This window comes from Aricia agestis, chromosome Z (genome assembly GCF_905147365.1).
Source record: "Aricia agestis chromosome Z, ilAriAges1.1, whole genome shotgun sequence".
NCBI lineage: Eukaryota > Metazoa > Arthropoda > Insecta > Lepidoptera > Lycaenidae > Aricia > Aricia agestis.
Window position 1 is genome coordinate 36168157 of NC_056428.1, and position 20151 is coordinate 36188307.

General features: G+C 34.9%; 1 protein-coding gene across 5 annotated transcripts in view; it reads right to left on the reverse strand.

Annotated features, from left to right (window-relative positions):
- Positions 1 to 20151, reverse strand: part of LOC121739342 (basement membrane-specific heparan sulfate proteoglycan core protein-like) — a 196612-nt gene that overhangs the window by 110350 nt on the left and 66111 nt on the right. For all 5 annotated transcript variants that reach the window (XM_042131739.1, XM_042131742.1, XM_042131741.1 and 2 more), the window contains one exon: positions 19615 to 19659. In XM_042131739.1, the coding sequence (XP_041987673.1) occupies positions 19615 to 19659 (45 nt within the window). The remainder of the gene's footprint in view (positions 1 to 19614; positions 19660 to 20151) is intronic.

Consider the following 20151-nt stretch of genomic DNA (forward strand, 5'->3'; position numbering starts at 1 on the left):
TACTATATATATATATATATATTTTTTTTTTATGAAATAAGGGGACAAACGAGCAAACGGGTCACCTGATGGAAAGCAACTTCCGTCGCCCATGGACACTCGCAGCATCAGAAGAGCTGCAAGTGCGTTGCCGGCCTTTTAAGAGGGAATAGGGTAATAGGGGAGGGTAGGGAAGGGAAGGGAATAGTTGAGGGTAGGGAAGGGAATAGGGTAGGGGTTAGGGGATTGGGCCTCCGGTAAACTCACTCACTCGGCGAAACACAGCGCAAGCGCTGTTTCACGCCGGTTTTCTGTGAGAACGTGGTATTTATCCGGACGAGCCGGCCCATTCGTGCCGAAGCATGGCTCTCCCACATATACTGTGCTGATGTTTGAAAATAAGTTCCGAGGTTTTCAAAAAAAATCTGGCGTCTTATACTCAAAGGTTTAAAGTTTAAACCGTTCATTAGTGTTTCTCAGCTAGGCTTGAGCCTCTGCAGTGGCACTTAACGCAGAAACCAGCTATTAGGTACAACGAGAGTTACAATTCTGATTGGACCCCATACAAATAAAATATTGTGTCATTTAAAAACACTTATAACACTTATTAAAATATCCAAGTCATTATTATTTTTTTGTACGAACATGTAGCATTAATAGATTTTTTGTTAATACAGTAAAAATGCATGTTTCAAAAGTACTTAAAAGTAAACTTACAATCGGCTATTTTAATATATAACATAATTTGATGAAATTATTCAAAATATTATCATATTATTTGTGTGTATATTAAAAACCGAAACGACCAAATCATTCGAAAATTTTGCGATGTTTCGTAATGTTAATTTATTCAAATCCAAATCAGAACAACATTGTACACGATGATGTTCCGCTGAACAATTAATACTGTAATTGCTACAAAATGTTTAATTTAACAATCAGTTCCTAACGAGTGCTATCTAATATTATTTTTACCAAAATCTATAATATCAATAATCAAGCATTATCCCTTATAGGCGCGGTTTGAAAATTACATTATGATCTCATGGGGTTTGCGGCGTATGCCGTATGAGGGACACCGGACACCATATCGATAAATTAAACAAAAAAATTAAATACATGCAAAATACGAAGCATATTAACTAAAATAACTCATGATTTAATTTTAAAACTTATATTAATACATGAAGCCCTAATCGGCCGCATCCGGCCGCGATAACAATAGATAAGCTATTGTATCTCGTTATTCCACGATCGATGGGAAAATTGATTGTAAACTTTTAACTTAGGTAACGTTTACAATATAGCCTATAGCCTTCCTAAATAAATATGTATAATATATCTAAAACTAAAAGAATTTTTCAAATCGGACCAGTAGTTCCTGAGATTAGCGCGTTCAAGTTAGCCCTTTCAAATAATTTTACCTGTTTTTTTCCACATTTTCCTCTATTGCTTCGCTTCTATTAGTCTTAACGTGATAAAATATAGCCTATAGCCTACCTCGATAAATGGGCTATCTAACACTGAGAGAATGATTAAAATCCGTTGCATAATTTTAAAGATTAAAGAGAACAAAGGGACATGAGGAAAAAAAACGACTTTGTTTTATAATATGTATAGATGTAACAAAAGGTCTGTATGGGTCCCCTATAAAGAGTAACTTTTTAGTTTTGTATGAAAAAAATCATGACGCTGGGACGCTTGCCCATACAAGTCACAAAAAATGCTCTTTCAGCGCTGCCACTTTCACGGTGAATACTTTAGGGTGTGAATGGGTTGTATAGGTAGAGGACTCATACACACCCTAAAGTATTATCACTTAGTTTTCACCTTGTAGACTCAAAAAATTGCAATAGTGCTTTACCAGCTTTTAATTATTGTGATGATGGTTGTATTATCCTACTGATACTACCTACATAATTTATATTGACATTCCACCATTGCGTAGGTGTTAGGGGCGTCCAATAATCACGAAAAGTTTTTAAGCAGGTGATAACTACCAAGTAGTTGGCTCGTCCCATGCACGAAAGCTAAAGTAATTAATAATTAAATAATATTTTTTGTACAAAACTTAGTATTCGAAATAAATTCAAAATACATATTATAATAATTAGACGGTGCTATCATTCAACCGCTAATCTAACTATATACTAATCTGGTATTTTAGCTAATTTGTGATAATAATTGGTTTTATAGGGCCAACATTCAACAAGCTTTTACAGAAGACCCCATTGGGTCTCGTGTGATCAATGAAAGGCCCTTTAGCCATTGGTCCGTTGGAACTCTCAACTCTCAAGATAACGGCGCACATTCCTGAATCTCCCAACAAACTGCTCCACTTCAGAGATTGTAAAATGTAAACATATTATATTTTATGGCTTGCAGTATCTTTACTATTATGAACAATCGTTTAAAATAGAGCATAAAAAGTTTAAATAGTAAAATTATTAAGTAACCGATTTTAAAGTTCATGTTGTGGTAATTTTATGTGTTTATCACCTTCGAATTCAAATGGGTTATGTTTTTTATGTTACAGTATCGTAATAGGGAATTGTAGAGAAAGACAGACTGACTTTTGCAAAAGTCATTTCTATAATTAATATTATATTATGTAGTTACTACAAATCTATACTAATGTATAGATTTGTAGTAACTACATTTTGGGAACTTACTAAATATAAAATATAGTGGTTGTTGCAAACATAACAGGTGAAGCTAATAAAAGTGCGAGATCTTCAATTATTGTGGACATTCACATCAAAATCAATTGAGTACAACTTGAAGTAGAGTTTGAGAACCATGATATTAATAAAGCACGGCAAGATGATATCATTCTTGCGTAAGTGATGTATCATTCGTACTCACAGATAAATGTTATACTTACAACGAATTGTTCGTCATAAATCTTTTTTAATAATGATCAATAATGTTTCCTAGGCGTCAACGACTGGGAGGCAACAACATTAGAAACGGGAGAGAGTGGACATACTCAGATTTTAGTGACAAATCTGTCATCTTGTCTATTTTTCCGTAAAAAGAAACTGTTTCTATGGCGCCGATACCAACCATTGAAAGTCAACCCGCTATATCCATCAGGGCATTTTTGCTCACTGAATTAATCACTATAAGCTTCCCAATCTTTTTTAGCTCACCGCGCAGTTACAAATTTAGTATTTTGTCATAGCGCCCTACCTATTTCCTAGCTATTTGAAAAAGATACGGTCATAATAAATATGAAACTTTATTAATAATATTTGTGGTTTCTGATAATGATGGAGGATCCGCCGCGGCACACACTTTGGGAACCGCTGCACTACATAATTATACTGTCAGTCTGTCAGCGCAGAGCGCGCGAGTTGATATGCAGTAAATTTTTCAGGCTGTACATAATATTTAAAATACGTGGAGTCATTAAAGTGACCAAATACCTTTTTCATATTGACTGCAATGTTTTAATTATAGTAAAAAAATAAATATGGAATGATCGGTGCCTGTGAAAATTTATGGCCAAATATAACAAAAAATAAGAAAACTTTCGTCTCGCGTCTCTAAAGTGATCTAGGCCCTAGGCCTATTTGACCAGCAGAAGTCAGAGTAGGGTTAAATCTTAAAAAAATACGTGTAGCATTCGGGGCTTTCAGCGGTAAAGATATTGCATAGCATTTTTTATCAACTTATAAAATAATTATAATTCGCATCGCACGCACACACACACCGTGCCGAAACCTGCCGAACTGAAATGACGACAGACGAGGCACGGCAACGCCGCACCGACATGGTCGGGGTATTATGATATGATATCACATAATATTATTTTAGATCACGCTTTAATAACATTGATAAGTGTGATTCCTCGAATAATTAAGTTATGTTATTTATAGATTAACATAGGAGGAAAATATAACAAATTATTGTGTTATTCCGAAAGATATTGAGTTTGTTAGTACCTACTTATAATATATTTTTTTTATGATTCACCTCGTACCTAAGAAACTACTTCAGATTTTCAATTTAACTGAAACAAATTTTCGAATCCACGACCAAACAGTCCATTGAAATGTTACATGAGCTTTGCATTGATTAGAGGACACAATTTTATTTTTGGGACATGCAGTGGGGGTCAATAGAAGCTTAACCTCAAGTTTGTTGGGTCGCGACTCGCCACCCTTGTTCCCCGGCCACCATCTTGGAAAAAGGGGTGAAACAGTATTTTGGCCAAATCTCGGTCCTGTGTAACTGTGTATTTTTTTGTGAGACGTATATCTTACAAAAAAATTGTGAAATCATAATTTGTTGCAAATTATTTTGCCTAAAAATATGTCTACTTATATAACTTATTACACTAAATTAAAAATTAAATAAGTTATAAGCAAAAATAGGGTGGCGACCCCACAAACTTGACGTTAAGCTCCAAAAATAAAATTGCGTCCTCTAATAAATGCAATATTTGGTCCTTATTGTAACATTTCAAATTTCAATGTACTTACTACAAACAATCCTTCTACATTTTTGTTCAGAATCAAAATAAATAAATCATTAGAAGAGGGCCCTTCATCACACCTACTGAGTTCCGATGAATTTCCATAATCGTTCCTAGAGACAACAATAAAGTCTGTTGACATTGATAGTAAATATACTCGTAGCTGTAGCATATTTGAGTTTACGACGAGCGTAGGCGGAACATACCTCAGAGAGCCTCAGAGTCAGATCGAACACTTATCAAGCAGCAACTTCTGATAAACTTTAATGACTATTCCGTATTTTAGCCATTAAAACACTAATGTAGATGCATCAAATTCCGATTAAAAACAAAAGAAGTATGTTGCATAATGCATTAGGTAGATGACGCCCGCAGGCGTACTACGTCGCACCGTAGGTACGAGGGCTGCCTTTTAAGTTGTGTCGTTTGTAAACTTCCCGCGATCATTGAAAAGAAAACCATAGGGGATTTTAATCTCCTTGTATTTGAATTTCACTAGCAAAAGAAAATTTTCAAGTTGGTCGAATAGTCTTATTGTATCGTCTATTCAAAGGTGACAAGTCGGTTGTGAAAATGGAAATGTTCAAAGAAAATTTGCATGCGATAATTTTATACAACTTATGAAGGGGATTATCGCGACTTTAGCGTATTGAGGAGATCGCTTCTGTGTTTAGTGATGCAGCACCGTGTCTTAGGATTATAGAACGCTGGTATTTAGAAGTTTAAAGTGGAAACCCTAGTCTCGGTGACCAGCCACGTGAAGGTCATCCAAAAACCGCCATAACGCAAGACAATATCGAAGCCGTTCGGCAGCTTATCCTCGAAGACAGTCATGTGACATAGTGAAATAGAGGCATCCGTGGGGATTTCAGGGACCACTATCCAAAAAATGCCAGTACAAAACTTGGAGTATAAAATATGTTAATTTCTCGTTAGATACTTAGGCGGGTCAATATGTCCGTGACTTTTTGAATTTCTGTCCTCTTTACTGAAAAAGCAATACTACTCCTGTCAACAGGCATCTATCAGTTGACTCCTATCAAAATTTGAACTTGCTGCATCAGTTAGTTTGTGTTTGACAGCTATCTTTATCAGACTACCCACTAATTTAAGGAAAAAAAATTGAAAAAATGAATTTCGTGTGCTTATTAAGCATTATTTTTTGTGAAAAAAAACCATTACCGAGACCAAGGCTAAGCTTGATAAATACTATGGGGACTCTGCACCATCGATTTCAATGATAAAAAAGTGGTTTACTGAATTTCGTTGTGGCCGTACAAGCACTGAAGATGCCGAACGTCCTGGACGCCCAGTAGAGGTCTCTACACCCGAAACAATCGAAAAAATTCACGATATGGTGTTGGCCGACCGAAGATTGAAAGTGCAAGATATTGTAGAAGCCGTAGAGATCTCGCATGGCTCGGTGGTTTCAATTTTGAATGATCACTTGGGCATGAGAAAGCTTTCCGCAAGATGGGTGCGTTTGCTCACAGTCGACCACAAAAGCAATCGTGTAACAACTTCACAGGAAGGTTTGGCGTTGTTTAATCGCAATACGGAGGAGTTTTTGCGCCGTTTTGCTACCGTGGACAAAACATGGATCCATCACAATACACCAGAGACCAAACAACAGTCAAAACAGTGGGTTTCTAAGGGTGAATCGGCGCCAAAGAAGGCCAAGGTGGGTTTGTCAGCTAAGAAAGCTATGGCGACTGTTTTTTGGGATGCACGTTGGATAATCCACATTGACTACCTTCAAAAGGGAAGAACAATGAATGGGTAATATTATGCCAACTTATACATTTGGCCAAGAAAAAACTTCTTTTCTACCAAGACAATGCAAGGGTGCACAAAAATCCATGAATTGGGCTATGAATTGCTCCCTCATCCGCCCTATTCTCCAGATGTGGCTCCGAGTGACTACTTCTCGTTCCCAAACCTGAAGAAATAGCTCGGTGGAAAAAGATTTGACTCGAATGATGAAGTCATCTCGCAAATAAAGGCCTATTTTGAGGACCTCGACAAATCATATATTTTGAAAGGGATAAAAAATTGGAGAAGCGTTGGACAAAGTGTATAGAGCTCAAGGGAGACTCCGTAGAAAAATAAAATGATTTATTTATCAAAAAATCTGTGTTTTATTCCAAAAGTCACGGACTTATTGACCCGCCCTCGTACCTTTTTTTTTTAAATAAAATAAGGGCGCAAACGAGCAAACGGGTCACCTGATGGAAAGCAACTTCCGTCGCCCATGGACACTTGCAGCATCAGAAGAGCTGCAGGTGCGTTGCCGGCCTTTTAAGAGGGAATAGGGTAATAGGGGAGGGTAGGGAAGGGAAGGGAATAGGGTAGGGGATTGGGCCACCGGTAAACTCACTCTTTTTTCTGTGAGAACGTGGTATTCGCGCCGGAGCATGGCTCTCCCACGTATAAATTGCTTAGAGACTGCTGAATTGCTTTTTGTCGCAAAACTCTGAGTCGGTTATAGCACGGGAACTGTACAGTTTTCCGAAACGAAAACTCCCATCTCTTATAGTATCAGCAAACCAAATAATTATAATCTAAATTATTTAAGCGTGAAGACTGACGAGGTAACAGACAAACAGACTCTCGCATTTGTAATATTAGTAAGAATTGCGAATTTCATTATTTAAATTTCGCTTAATAGCCGAAGAACGATCCCCAAAAAACAAGTTAAACAATTTTGAGCCGTATGAAAAAGTAAATAAGATTTCTTGCGTTGACGTCTATGTTGACTGGACGACTTCCGTCGTGCATTCTAAGCCACTATCTCCTTCCCGTGCCTGATTTATACCACCATGCAAGCAAAACAACTAAGCTGTATTGTAATTACTATGTAGATTAAAGGACAGAACTTATCAAGATGTTTTGAAGTCTTGTTTCAATTTGAATGGAACGTGCAAACTGCTTTTAAGACCACTTCCAATTCGAGGTTTTGAATTAAGTTTAGGTTTAAATTGTCATGTTTTCTGCCATATACGAGAAACCTGAGAAATGATATAATATTTAACCCAAACTATTAAGTGCACTGTACAAGTGAGCCTCAGTAGCACACTATTTTCAAGTTGGTACGTCTTAAACCCTAGATTTTTAATTACAGTTCTAAATTAGGACTTTAGTTTTTGGTGTAACTGGCTATATTATGTGTAATATCTTTAAAGTTTAAATTTTCGTAATCATCTTTATTTGTCCATTATGGACGAAACTGAATGGCCGCATAGCCTAAGTGTTCTAAACGATTTGTTTAGAAGTTTATTACTAAAGCAATTGAGTGAATAAACATTCATCAAACTTTAAACAGTCAAAGATGTTTTGTTAAAATTGATATTGGAATTTAAATTGGGTGCGTGATGATAGTTTAAAGTAGACTTGATACTAGAGGTATAGTGACAAGTTATGTCGGGATGTATATAAAAGTCCTAAAAGCTTATTATGATCGAATGCTTTTACTAAGGCACCCATACTAACATTACAAGAGTAAAAGTTTGTTATGTTACGCTCTCATGATTAAGCTTAACCGATCAATATGAATTGACATCTATACATACATACATATAAATAAAATTGGAGTATCTGTTTGTAATATTGAAATAACCGTTTTTTACTACATGCATAATATGAATATTTAGACGGTACTTACACCAAAATAACAATTTTTAGAATTTTTGTCTGTTTGTATGTCTGTCTGTTTGTTCCGACTAATCTCCGAAATGGCTGGACCGATTTTGACGGGACTTTTATTGGCAGATAGCTGATGTAATAAGGAGTAACTTAGGCTACTTTTTAACCGACTTCCAAAAAGGAGGAGGACATAATATGTATTTTACATTTTATTGACGCGGACGAAGTCGCGGGTAACAGCTAGTAGTAAATAGTAATAGTCCCAAGAAAGGCAAATGAAGGAAAGAAGCGAATAGTCGCGTGAACAACGTTGCAGGTATGTCTGTGTGTTACGTCGGGTCCTTCCCGTTTCATACCACAAATTTTTCATACCGCGGTATGAAACAGCGAAGTACTGTTTTTGAATTGCCTGTTTCATACCGGCTTCCGAAACAGCGAAGACCTTTTTTGAATTAGTCGATTCGTACCGCAGCGCAGATTTTAGTACAGTCAAGCTCAAAATATCTATACTTACATCTATACATATAAATAAAATTGGAGTGTCTGTTTGTAATATTGAAAGAACCATTTTTTACTACATGCATATGAATGTATATACGGTGTAGACACCAAAACAACATTTTTTACAATTTTTGTCTGTCTGTATGTCTGTCTGTTTGTTCCGGCTAATCTCTGAAATGGCTGGAGCGATTTTGACAGGACTTTTTTTGGCAGATAGCTGATGCAGTACAATGCAACTTAGGCTACTTTTTTAACCGAATGTCAAAAAGAAGGAGGATATATTTTACTTTTTTCATATTTGTTAGAAGACTATCCATCTTTGTTATTATACTATGTAGTATGTTGACGCGGACGCAGTCGCGGGCAACAGCTAGTATTATATAAATTATAAAATAATAAATTATTTAATTTTATTTTATTATTTATAATTTTTATTTTATTATTTTATTTTATTTGATTATTTAAATTAAATAAATTCATCTCAGAGAAACCAAATACATATTAGGCAATTTATTGATGGTATACGAAAAGACTAAGTATTATTGTGCTTAATTAAAAAAAAACCTAATGATGTAAAAAAATCAAAAAGATCAACACAATCAATTGAAATAAATCATAGAACATGAATCAAGCAAACGGGTCACCTGATGGAAAGCAACTTCCGTTGCCCATGGACACTCGCAACATCAGAAAAGCTGCAGTTACGTTGCCATCCTTTTAAGAGGGAATAGGGTAATAGGACAGGGGAGGGTAGGGAAGAGAATAGGGTAGGTGATCGGGCGGTGGGCCTCCGGTAAACTCACTCACTCGGTGAAACACAGCGCAAGCGCTGTTTCACGCCGGTTTTCTGTGAGTCTGTGGTATTTCTCCGATCGAGCTCGCCCATCCGTCCAAAAATTAAAAAAAAACTAGCGGTACTACGGAACCTATATTGCGCGTGGCCCGACACGCACTTAGCCGGTTTTTTATTTGTATTTTCTAAACTACCTATTTTCATAAAAAAAATCAATGCACACTATGAGTGCACTTTTGAGATTGACAGCTCCCAGACCATAAGTACATTTAAATTTTTTTTGATAATTTAAAATTAATTATACTATAGTGTTAGGTTAATTTTAAAGTTCTATGTGTAATTTAAATCAAACTGTGATTCTATTGTTAGAAATCTGATAGTATTTATTAATATATTTTTTGATTTTGAAATAAATGACATTTCTTTATACAAAATATTTTTTTATTTCTTCTTGTTACCACTTTTCTATACGCCAGTATAAATAAGTGATTAGACTAAAAATATTTAAGAAAATTCATGGTACGAATCCACCCATACCAAAAAAGAATTCGTCGTTTCATACCACTCCAAGCACCGCGGTACGAAACAGGCAATTCAAAAACAGTACTTCGCTGTTTCATACCGCGGTATGAAAAATATGTGGTATGAAACGGGAAAGACCCGTTACGTCTTAACGTTTGAACCGCGGAACCGATTTTGGTGGATATGGAGATTGGAGATACTTTGACTTCCGGGACAGGACATAATATGATACTTTTATCCTGGAAAAATGTACAATTTCCGCGCGATAATCTAATTTTCACGCAACGGAGTTGCCGGCGTCATCTACCTAGTTATAAAATAATAATAATAATAATATCTATGGACGCTTCACATCACGTCAGTCTGGCCCCGTGGTAAGTACCTGAAGGACTTGTGTTACCAGTACCAGACAACGTAAATATATTTAATACTTTTATACTATACATATATTTAAGATTTTTATTATATGATACACATATTTAATACACATCCATGATCCAGGAACTTTAAAAACTTTTTGTTCCGTCGGCGGAATTCGAACCCGCGACCCCCGGCTTGAGCTACCAACAGCCCACCAACTGAGCCACAGAGGTCGTCATTAAAAAATATGTAAGTATAACTAGATGCCTATTATTATTTCGGCGATTACATTATAACGTATAATGTAAATCGCCGAAATAATAGACACGCTTAGAGCTCATGACAATATCAATATTTCAAAATAATAGGGCAAGGGTTATCTAGGATCATGTTGCTAAGTTCGTCAGTTCTACAATAATAATTTAATAGACATAAAAGTGATAGTTATAAAATGCTTATCCGCGGCTAGTTAGCTTTGTACACCACTAATATAATTCTTGTATAATTATTTTAATAAGTATATGACGCACGCGCGAAAATTCGTTTATCGCCTACGAATAATAATAGTTTTTATTATTCGTAGTTTATCGCGCTGGAATTTATTTTTAAGATTATTTTTGGGATTAAAATTATCCAATATCCTTTCCCAAGACTCCATACCAAATTTCAGCAAAATCGGTTCAGTTGTTAGGTGAAGATGTACAGACAGACACTCTGTATTTATAATATTAGTACCTATGGATAACAAAGATTATAAAACATTTCGCAAAAAATACTTTTTTGCGCAATGTTTTATAGAAACATTTTATGAGTTGCATAGCGTCGTCTCAGTTAAAGTAAGTTAAAATAAGTTAGTTCTCTGTTCTAAATACTATTACAAGGGCCTGTTTCACCACTTTCTGATAAAGTGCCGAATAGGCTATTCACAGCTTTTTGACAGATTATTCATACTTCATCTCATCATCTGACAAGTTAAATGGTGGATAGCCTATTCGGCACTTATCAGCCAGGCTACCATGGCCGCCAGTAGAAATGCGAAAGTATGGACAAACTGTGGACATAAACTTAGGTCCGTTCCGATCTTTACAAAAATTCAATTAAAATGCCACTTAATGACAGAGTATAATATTTGTCATAAAGTAGGATATATTATTTGAATTTTTTAGGACTATAGTCTGTCATAAAGTGGCATTTTAATTGAGTTTCTCGGAACGACAAAAGATCGGAACTTCACCTTAAGTTTATCTCCACAGTTTGTCTATACTTTCGCATTCCTACTGGTGGCCGTGCTGGCCCAGCAGGAAGTGGTGGAACAGGCCATTATAACGCAATGGGACGGACAAAGATTGGGCTTTTAAAGCTGCGCGTCCACCGGGTCGGAATCGGAGCGTACGGTGTGGACAGCGCGTCGTCATTTATTATTTTAGAAATGACGTTCCAGTACACGCAGTATTATAATGTAAATCAATACAAAGCAACAAAATATCCGTCCGCTGCCACATAATATATATTAGTTTAACAACCGCTGCGTACGCTCCGATTCCGATCTAGTGGATGCGCACCTTTTATGTCCATCCGAGTATCTGGGGACATGGTAGTGTCCCCGCCGAGACGAGTCAAGCGAAGCGCAAGGGCAATACATTTCACGTAAAATGTTACCTCGACAACCACAACAGGTTTGCCCTGTCAAAAAGATATCAGATCTAATGTAGAGCCAAGCTTCAAATCTACGTGGCCTAACTCTATTGACCCTAACTCCAACAAAGTTCTGGCGCACCTGAGTTGCGTGCGTCATCTAGTAATAATGTATATAAAACGCTTTATGCATATACGACTATGGTATTAAATTTAGATTTTGTGGCTTTCTAGTCCTCAAGACGAAAATATCAATTGATAAAAAGTGGCACTCGGGGACTGCCGCGGTAAAGCTATTGCGTAGCAATAGCTAGTCTATACGCATTCGTCTAGTCGCACGCACACAAACACCGTCTGATCAACTGAAACGACGTTAGACAATGTGTTAGGTTTATTTTCGTTACGGAAGTTATTGATTCGTTCTTCGCGCGCACAGCCCGCGATAAAAGCGATACATAATAGCTTCAATTATTTAAAAACGAGTTACGAACTTACGACATTATGCGTAGTCGATGTCGAAGTGTCATACATGCGAATTTACGTTACCAAATTAATATAGGTAAGCCATAAAGGTCGGGAGACATCGGAAAATGTGGGGACGCACGCGATATTCAATTTACGTAGGAGAACTTATTTTATGTCAACATTATTCGCTCACGAAAACCGTTCAATTGATCACTTTAGCCACAGTATAAATGGCGTACAGTAAAATAACTCAGGCTGAACTAAACTTAACACGGTTGAAGATAAAACTTTGATAATTGATATATTCTGTAACGGCCGCACTCAGTTAATGGTTACTCAACTTTAATTTAACGAAGGCTTTGACATAAACTTATAGTTTATGACACACTCTTAATTAGATGAAAAAATAATTATTTCATCATAATATTATTGCGGCCATTAGAATGAAACCTATACTAATTGGGCTTTATACCTAATTGTACGTAAATACAAAAACTTAATTGGGTTAATTTCAACAAGAGTTAGTTAAAAATAATTCGATTAGGCCATCCGAAATATTCAGTCTGGATATTAATTTTACCGTTGCACTAGCAAATTGAGTATACAAATCGTTTCAATATCAAAAATACGGATTCAATCAATAACTCGATGAACGCGTTCACAAACAGACATCGATTTGTGAATAAACTCTAGTTTCGGTAGGTAATTGTAAAGTTAAAGAAGTAGCTTTAACTGTTAATTTAAATAACACAATACATATCTAGTAAGATAATATGTATTATGTTATTTAAATTAATCGACTTCAAAAAAGGAGGTTATCAATTCGACGTGTATGTATGTAATATTACCAACTGCCCAGTTTTCGTAATTATGTTACTCTATATCAGCGTCTGAACAAAAATTCAAAAGTGTTTGAATGTTCATTGTAAGTACGTATGTATGCTTTATGTTTGTGTTCGTATATATCCGGAACTACAAGTCTAGGGATTGCAATCCGGATACTTCGGATTTTTAGTTTTGAAAATCCGGATTTTCGGTTTTTTCAAATAGTTGATAAAATTATGAAAAATAAGCTTTTACGTAGTATAAAATTAATTTAGATGTATTGTGTAGCATCTGACATACAAATTCAAATTTGTTTAAATTCACAATAGTACCAAAAGTACCTATCTCAGTACTTCGTATGTCCAACATTGCATTGTTTAGTTATTTGGCGGTTGTAAATTGTGTATTAACATTTTTAAATCTTATAAAGAGTTTTTTAATATCTTATGACCTATTACCGTTATTTTACCATACATTTTACTATTTCATAATATGACTACAATCATGATAAATGTACAATAATGATTCTTTTAGGATATTGTCAGTATTGAATACAATGGTTTTCTATAAAATACAGGGAAAGGGTTTATAAAATATTAAAATGTTGATTTAAAGTTTAAAGAATTATTTTAAGTTTTTTTATTCTGTACAATAAGCCTATTGGGTCAAATTTATGCTGGGCAAAGGTTCCCCTAGTATCTTCCACTTATCTCGCTCCAGCGACACTGCTGATATAACTCTAAGGGAGAGTTTGCAACCGTGTGCTAGTCTGAGGTCTTTGCAATAATCGGTTGCTCACAAGAGAGCCAAGAGATGATAGTTAATAAAAATAATATATTCATCTTCTCTGATAGTCAAGCTGCACTTAGCACTGTAGCAGAAATTTCGTCCAAATTGGTTCCAGATTATGGTGATAGGTAAAACAATTAAAACCTTTTAACTTGTTTTATTTTTACCTTGTTGACTATACTACTTTACTCAGCAGCTGTAGCTGCTGCAGCTCAGGCAGCTCAAACTCACCTTCTCTACTATAGAGGAAATTGGTGGCACTAATGCCAACCGCATCGTTTAATTTATGAGGATTAAGTAGTCACAATAGATCCTCAGGAGTCTTGGTGACTTCAGGGCTACAGAGTACAGCAACCTGCCTTCAGAGGGAAAAAATGCCTCCAGGGCATCGAGCTATATTTTCCTAGGCCTAGGCTAGATACCAACTCTGTCGATACCCAGCCTAGATGCATGTGGATAACACGACCAGCCCAATGCTACTTTAGCCGCCGTCTTGACTCATACGTCTGAGATTCTTGTTTGGATAGATTTTTTGTTTTGTCGAGAAGACTTACTTCCAACTTACTACGATTCATTGCTCTTAGGCAGGCCGCAAGTTGGATTTTTGTAAATTAGTCAATGATCGAGTTTGCACTCTGTTGGTTAGGACGAGTAAAATGCACATGTCAACGAATCTGTGGTTCCCTGAGAGGGGTTTGTCTTCCTTCATCAGCTTATTCATGGATTAGTTTCTCTGTATTTCCTTGTCTGTTATCAAAAGAAACTAACTAGCTCAAGTACGTCCATTTCGACCTTACATCTCGTGCTATTGGTCATTGATTGTGCCTAAGGTAATTTTTATTATTTGTATTCGTAGGAGCAAAAAGAGCTTAGTCGTCCATAAACCGGAAATTGTTTAGGATTTTATTGTTAACTTGAATTCCACTTACTCAAATATCTTTAAAAATCAAGATATTTTTAAGTTGTTAATAACGTCTTAATTATCAGATAATGTTATTTTATTTTCTTACTTCATCACGCCCATGCGAAAATCACTAACTTAAGAAAAATGTTAATTGTTTTAAGACGTCTGATATTGCGCTTTTAAAATCAATGTTTAATAAAGAAATAACAAGAAAATAACTCGCATTTAAAGCTTTTAATCAAAAATATTAAAAAAAATCATAAAATCCGGATTATCCGGATAATCCGGATTTGAGCTTGTCAAAATCCGAAAATCCGGATTTTTTTAAAAATCCGTTTTTGTAATCCCTATACAAATCTGATTTAATTTATTTTGTCAGACTTAAAGATCAGAGAATATATTAAACTAATGATAGTATGATAGTATACATAGGCAAAAATTAACAAGCAGTTCGTTTGTGTCGTAGATTTCTATTTCAACTTTTATGTAGTAATTTTTTTGTGTGCAATAAATGTCAAATAAATACGTTTTAACATTATTATATACATTATTGATCAAAATAGACTAGCTGTTATTCAGATTAATGTATCATAATATAATTTGCTTATCCTCGGCATTTCCATTCCATTATAATATAGTTGAGAAGCAGAGCGCCGCGTTTTCAATAAAAGTGTCCCCTTACTTTGAAACGAAAGAAATTCTTGTTCTAAAAGGCACGATGACGTAATAAAAACCTAAATAATGTTACGTCTATTAGATCTGTATAGTGTTAAGTATATATTATATGAATAAATTTGTTTTCAGTTAAGTTAATAATATATACCTAACAATTCAGAAACTCGTGGTATGTTTACGTTTGTTTTAAAATCTTGTGTCGTCACGTCAATTTGGCAATCTGGCGGTGATGGATCATTTTATCCATGAATCGAGGGTGAAAGAATCCTCATTGATTCCATCTGGGCCAATACACAAGGGTATGACTTTGTTGGGTCACCGTAATGGCCAATGGGTCATAATATACTCGTAGCTAAGGACTCCCACACAAAACTTAGAATTCGCATCGCATCGCAATGTCATTTTTACGTGGTTTTGCCACATATATTTGCGATTCGATGCGAATTCGCAATTATATTATGTGGGAGGAGGGAAGCCCTAAGTTGTCGCACGATATGAACAGCTGGTTAACACCTCCATCGTGGGTATCACAGACACAGTCGATTTTCAATTGTTATGCGGCAGTCGGCTGTCGCTTGGGGATTGATGGGTTAAGCGTCACTAAACAAACTGTGCTTTTATAATTTATCAAACCGCCGGTCTGATATGTTTGGCAAATACCAGACCTGTGAACGTGATGTAACCACCATCCTTAGAAACTAATCTCGTTCATTGCATTGTCACTCAATGAAAATATTCTTCTATAGTGTACAATTAGTTCCATTTAGGCCAATTGAGACCGTAACACGTTTTAATAGTGACTATTTACGCTTGTAAGCTTTAATTTCGAGCGGCATTAAAAGGAAATTTATGATTACTCGTAGAATCGTTATAGTTTGGTACATTCAATTAAAACTAAACTCTGTCAATGACATCTTCATTACGATAGAGACGCCTCGAAACAATTATGCATGTACCATCTATGGAGTTACTTTTAATACCTACAATAACATATTTCTAAAAAGTTCCGTGACTTTCTTGAAAATCCTTACTAATATTATAAATGCGAACGTGTGTCTATCTGTCTGCCTGTCCGCCTGTCTGTTACTTCTTCGAGCCCAAGCCGCTGAACAGATTTTGCTGAAATTTGGCATGGAGATACTTTGAGTCCCGGGAAAGGACATAGGATACTTTTTTCCCGGGAAAATGTAAGGTTCCTGCGTGATAAACGTCGCGATAAAAGTTTCGGGCGTCATCTAGTATGTAAAATAAAACTGAAAAAAAACAAAATGTGTTTTGTGACGGTTACAATAATGAAGAATTAGCCTAAGGAAAAATGTATATTTATCATTATATTACTTCGATCGCGGATTCCAGGAAATGCTATTGTATTCTATTGCTGTCGCGATCACCAGTGCTGTTATAAGTTATGGGGCTTGAAGAAATATTGGTAATAAATATCAAAATCAATCACCGACTTTTAGTGTGTTGCATAAAATTTTCTTTGTTCAAAGCATAATATCATACTCGTATCACTAATGCGATAAGTTTTTCACTAAGTAGAGCAAAATTAATAATTTCTGTTGACGCAAGTGGATGGATATCAGATCATAATAATTAAATAATTATGGGAACTTCAGGGCATTATGGTCACTTGAAGTTTGAATTGCTTGTGATAGAACGCAAGACTCTACTTGACTTGCTTCTGTACCACTTCACATGCCATATCAATGATATAATTATGGACAATATGGTGGCGCAATCCAGGATTAACTCTCAAGTATCAATAGGTTTTGCCTACAACCTACGAATAATAAAAACTAAGGAATCGTAACTCCCATATTATTACCGTTTTAAATTTGGTTCCTTTTGATCTGTCATATTGTAACGTCAGCCTAGTACCGCTCAAGGTCACCTAAATATTGCAAATGTATTGAAATGTGTACCTAAGGTACCCTTTTTTGACAAGTACTGTGGAGCATATTTTTTGACGGAGTTACTTTTCCTGTTTTTATTATTTGTGGCCTAGAACCACAATAGACATAACTACCAGTAGTTCGACTGCAAAGAAACGGACAAGTTTCAATATCTGTCAAATTCGTCGGGTTTCACTAGGATTATGAACGGATTGGGCCTCGCGCTGGCTGATATAATTTATTTTTAAATATTTAAAATAAAGATTTCAAAATTGGATTCTGACAATTTTAATCGCATGTGCCAAAACACAAACAACAATACGACCAAAGAGGAACACGTCCATCGAATATGTCATATTTTTAAATTTGTAGGTAGCAAGTTAACAGCCCTAGCGACGATTTTCGTCATAATACGTCAAATTTAAAAATTTCAACATCAGTTCTAAGTCGGCATACTCTATCATTTTGTCTACTCTGCTAGAACGCACTAAGCCTATAATTAGCCATTGACAGGTTTGATCCAAAATACATTACTTAGAATAGATATAGTACCAGACAATACTCGTACTACGAAATAGATCATGATGATGATTTGATTCATAACAAAAGTACTTAATAATCAAAAAAAAATATTGAAAATAAGCTTTTATTTAAATACTCTAAAAAGAAAAAATAAATTTCTCCTAACTATTCAGTTATAACCTTAATATATTATACAATTTGCATGATAAGAAAAGCTTGTCGCGTGATTTGAAAATGTAAGGGCACTAATAATAGACTCGGAACTAATAGATGACACTTACGACAAAAATACAATAAAAATAAGAATTAGTCTAATTTTTTCTCAACACTATAAATTTTATAAGCTTCTCAAGCTATCTGTTGCCGTGAAAAAATATATTAGGGACGCCTTCGGGAACAAAATTTTAAAATGGTATCTTGTTTCGTAAAAAATGTGACCGAGTCAACTCGCGCTTTGCAGTTTCTTAGCATATAGGTTAATGAAGGCAAAATTTTGCTCGTAAGTTTTGAATACATTTATTTGATTTTTTGTAATTTCTATTGATTTCATTGGATTAATGGTCATGTTGTTTACACTAATTAATGTTCATTTATGATTTTTTATCCATTTTCCCTAACAATATAAAGGGTAGTTCCCGAACCGGAGGTAGACAACGTAGTTTCTTCGTTCGACTTTCAAAAAGTGTATCATGATACCCATTTTGAATAAAAAGATATTTTATTTATTTTTATTTATGGTGTCTACTACATCTATTAGTTGTTATGACTAAGTTTACAAAAAGACCAATAATTTATTTTTTAATTGATTTGTCAGTGAATAATCATAATAGTTTTATTAAAAAGCGTCTGCCATTAGTGCTTTTACCTTATAATAGTACCAATTTAATTGAGTAAATTGATATCATATAATTAATTTTTTATTTTAATTTTATTAAAATATATTACTGACAGATGACATATTGTTAAGTCTCGTGACAAGCTTTTATTATCATGCAAATTGTATAATATATTTAGGTTATAATTGAATTGTTAACATTTTTAAGGAGAAATTTATTTTTTCTTTTTAGAGTATTTAAATAAAAGCTTTTTTTTCAAAAAGTTTTTTGATTATAATTTATTTATTGTTTTTTAGTAATTTTCTGGAAAGATTTCTTAGTCTATTTGATTGTAGTTTGTTTTGTTTTAAGAATTTGTTAAAATCTGATTAACTTAGTCCTTAAGAAATCGTACTTGAGTTTGATCAGTAAAAATCATGTCTATATTTAGCGAGTTGTTATATTCCGTTTATAGTGACTAAATAGTTTTCCACTTAAAACAAAAGTGACCGAATTCAACCGGGCATTTTCTAAAACCCGGCTGGATAATATGATTTGACATAACATGACATGACACGACGCGACGCGACGACGCATAATATTTCGTATCAATATCCGAAAAGCTGTATTTTTATTTATCTAAGTAATTCGGGTAGCTTGACAAGGTTAGGACGGGCGGAATAGTTATTCAAGGTTTACATGGCAGTAAATGAGAGATGATAAAATAATACTTCTGATAAAGAACAGAAAAGAGTTGAGAATAATAACTCATTCATATTATAAGTTATAACCAAATAAAAGGGTGGACTTACCTGCTGGTATTTCAGGTAATAATGGTGCGGGAGTTATCTCGGGCTCTAATAAAGAAAAAAAGAATAAAATGAAATAATAAACAATAAAACAAAAGTATTATACGATGTGTTTATTTATTCAATTACGAGACGTAAATCGTAATTAATATAACTAAGTAGGTATACCTAATATATACCTCATTATATAATTAATATTCTAGGTAAAATAAAATTAATTTTAACATGAAATGATTTCCTATATACAGTGTGTAACAAAAATAAGAGATAATACTTTAGGGTGTGTACATGTTCCTTGTAGAGAGTTCACTGTGAAAGTAGCAGCGCTGAAAGACCAAATTTTTTTTTCACTTTTGTATGAGCAAGGGCCCGAGCGTCACGAGTTTCCCCATACAAAACTGAAATTTTTTTTTGATCTTTCAGCGCTGCTACTCTCACAGTGAACTCTCTACAAGGAACACGTACACACCCTAAAGTATTGTCACTTATTTTTGTTACACTCTGTATAATATTTGTAGGAATATAAAAAAAAATGCTTCA